A 3652-nucleotide genomic window follows, 5' to 3' on the forward strand; every position below is an offset into this window, starting at 1 on the left:
CGCCCTCCTGTGGATCAAACTCATGTTTCATACCTCTGCTCGTCAGGAATCCTCGCTCTGTACACGAGAATATTACACTTGTGCATCTTTGTGCAATCCTCTCTCTTTTTCTGATGAGAGAGATCAAAGAGGCCTTTGCCTGTGCATGCATGTCAAGGGACAGACAGAACAATGAGCGGACATACCGTATATTATATGTTTATGTCAGTGAAAAGGAGTACTGTTTATTCCACCTTTTTGTTTGAACAATGTGAAGAGCTGCAGGGTCATACAACATGTACACACAGTTCCTTTAAACAAAAAGATGTGTGAGAGAGCAAACAGACAAATATTCTCTGCTAACACATATACAGATATAAACACTATATGAAAGTGGAGAGAATCGGTATGTGTCGTGGCGCCCTTCCTATCAATTTGACTTCTTTATACCGGTTTGTTGTCTTATATGTAATTGATCAGGTGTCCAACACCTCACCTGACTCCTGCTCGCACAGGAAATTGCTTCCATTGTTATTATTAAACGCAATCACCATTCAGAGCATGTCAGTAATTGTTTTTGCCTTGTTGAAGTACGAGACATTAAAGTATCATTAACACCGTGATAAAGGAAGCGCCGCAGAATTCAGTGAATGCAATTCTCGCCGTTAAATGAAAATGTTTCGCACTGAATGTAGCTCGGTTGGTAGTTTGAGAAAGGCCTCACTTCTCAATGCTGCACTTTTGATAGCTGATCTGGAAAAAGCACTACTTTTCATTTCATTTCATCTTTTGATGTTGTGCTGACCTACAAAAGACTTCTTGGTTCATTACTCTCTTTGTTGCATAACTATTGTTCAGAGGCTGATTAACATTATTTTGATTGTACTGCTAGTGAAAACAGGCTGTAGTCATTCAGCAGCTCATATCATATTAAGGAGTAATCGTGTACTGTAATATATTAATAACAATAATGTGTTGTTGCAGAAGCAGAAGGGTTTTTTTTAAAATGTGCATCTAAAATAAAACCCTCAATCTCGATCACTAATGTCCGCTTTCTCCGTTTTTAGTCCCCCGCTCACCCCCACCTCTCCCGACACCCCCATCCCCACCCCTCCGATGACTCCCATATCACCGGGTGCACCGCTAGGAGCCGCCAAGCACACCTGCAACCACCTGCACACCATCGGCGGCGCGGGCGGCAACAAGAACATCTGCAGCCGCTGCAGCCAGAAGAAATGGCCGCTGATGAGGAGGCCGTCGGCCCGTAAGACGGAAAACCGGCGCAGCCAACAAGGAGAGATCACGGTTCTCGCTGTGGGCAGGTGGGCAGGTGTGTGTGAGTGTGTGTCTGAGGCAGGGACAAAAAGGAGAGTTTCCTGCGTCCAGTAATTCTTAGAATCATCAATTTTATTTGCACAGTTCAGTGAAAACAATTTTCCTAGTATGATTATTAGATATTTGTGCATATTAAACATTAACTCTTAAGTATTTGTCACTGAAAAGTCCACACTTAATTACACAATTTAAGACTGCCTTGCACTTTGACCCCAAACTACTGACCTGGAAAATACACAGGTGGACATTCAGGCTGAAGCCTGGGAAAATAAATGGTGCACACTGTGTTAAGGTTCAGTAGTTAACCTCTGTTCTGTGCAAACAGTTAAAAAGCACACCAAACAGGAGGAGGTTTTCACAACACTGAGACAGTCACGGCAGCAGAGAAATGTCTTATATGTAACAGCTTTCTACCGGAGGTTGTTGTTTTTTTAAGGAACATATTGTACAGAACGTTAGTATTTCTGATTGTTTGTAGCAGCTCATAACAAATATACACAGTAAATAGGAAAAGAAACAACACTTTGCTAATCACAAAGCAAAGAACGATTCAATCTTAAAACTAGAAATAAGGAATTCTTTATAAACAGCTTAGTAAATAAATATAATAAATATAGTTATGTGTTGTTGTTGAGCCACAACTCAATTAAATCTCACTCTCTTTCACAGCTAAAGTTATTTTAAAAGATCTCTCTGTCCTCCTGCCTTTGGTTGATTTTGATGTCCAGACTCAAATACGCTTCCCTGTTGCTCATCAGCTACAGTTTATTACTGCCGTGTTTATTTGGAAATGCAAACAAATATATGTGTCGGTTCATTGCCGTTGGTTACTAAAAGTAAATCAACGCCTTCCAGCCAATCAGAATCCAGAATTCTCAGTGGGGCTTTTCCTTTTATGCGCAGATTTTATCAATGCAAATTTGGATGGATTTTAAACAAATGCTGGTGCTTCCATCATACAAAGCTTTCTTCATGAGACTGCTGTAGGAAAACTCAGTCCTTGGAAGCTTTACATTTTTAATGAAGGTACAAAAGGTTAAGTGCAGCAGCTTGGTTCCTGTGATCAACAGTGCGTGGGATGTTTTTTGACAGTCTCATAGTACTTTTTGTACTTTAAAATAAAATGTTTTTGATGGATGTTGAGAACTCCCAGTCCCAATAGTTTGGGGGTCAGCTGATGTCACATCTTGAAACTGTATTTATTCAGTTATTCAGTATGTGCCTCTTTCTGTCAAGACTTAATGCGGCTGCATCACAATAAAAGCCACCTTGTGTTTCACCAGTTGAATGCTTCTAATGTGAAGCAGCAGGAGCAGGATGTTGTGTTTGCATTAGCAGTGACTTCATTCAGCTCTGACACAGTAAACCGTGAGGCTGTTATGAATGAGATAAAACATCTCTTTCCTGTGGATCCCTTGTGCGTGGGAAGGCAATCTGATTTGGGCACAGGAATGGCGGACTCCGCCGCTAACAATGAAAACTACTGTATAGAGAGACAAATACTGAATTTAAATATAGTTAATGGCTATTGTTGGAAAATTAGTGAAAAATGGGGTTTGATTTTCCGATTTTTAACTGTAAGAAAACATTTTTGTCTGTCATGTGACAGCTCCTGTGCACACAATTTATATATAAAAGTATCCAAGATGTTTAAATTAAAGACAACATTTCTCAGTCCACTAGCGAACCCATTAAAGTGTGCAGCCTCGTCCCGTCACGCAGCAAGCACTCTCCTCATCCTAAATGTCCTGCTGCGAGCTGATTGGGATGCAGAAGGGTTTGCTTTTCATTTGCACACCCAGATGAATGGCTACGTATGCAGAGGGTCAGCATGACCTGGATACGAATATTCATTTGCTGATTTAATTAAAGCTTTGGAGGGTGTGAGTGTGTGTTTGAGTGTGTTGGTGGACGAGAGAGAGGCGTGTAAAGTTTAGGTGAGTGCGAGCCACAATGAGGCAGAAGCAGATGCAAGCTGCGGAACAAATGAAAATAGCTGAATTTATGATCACCAATATGAACTGATGATATCATTCATTAAAGGACCATTTTCTTGTCTATATAAAAATATTATTTACAAAAATATATATTTACAAAAGGATGCTCAGCTAAGTTGTTTTATTTTGAACTCGAAAAATAATTTACACTGGGATCCTTTTTAAAAACTTTCTTCAAAGAGTTCAACAGTACACACTGTTTCATTTTGCCAGTGGTCCTCACATTAGAGCGGGAGTTTGTTATTTAAATGCAATCCCAACTAGGCTGCTTGAAGAAGTTGTACCCTTAATTGGCACTTCTTTACTGGATATGATCAATCTTTCTTTATTATCAGGATATG

At 40.1% G+C, this 3652-nt stretch overlaps 1 protein-coding gene across 2 annotated transcripts in view; it reads left to right on the top strand.

The window, feature by feature from the left end:
* rell1 (RELT like 1) overlaps window positions 1-3652 on the top strand; it is a 33876-nt gene that overhangs the window by 25764 nt on the left and 4460 nt on the right. For both annotated transcript variants that reach the window (XM_035675273.1, XM_035675274.1), the window contains exon 5: window positions 1047-1301. In XM_035675273.1, the coding sequence (XP_035531166.1) occupies window positions 1047-1301 (255 nt within the window). The remainder of the gene's footprint in view (window positions 1-1046; window positions 1302-3652) is intronic.

The sequence above is a fragment of the Morone saxatilis genome, unplaced genomic scaffold (genome assembly GCF_004916995.1).
Source record: "Morone saxatilis isolate NCDOM2014 unplaced genomic scaffold, NCSU_SB_2.0 Contig4, whole genome shotgun sequence".
Lineage (NCBI taxonomy): Eukaryota > Metazoa > Chordata > Actinopteri > Moronidae > Morone > Morone saxatilis.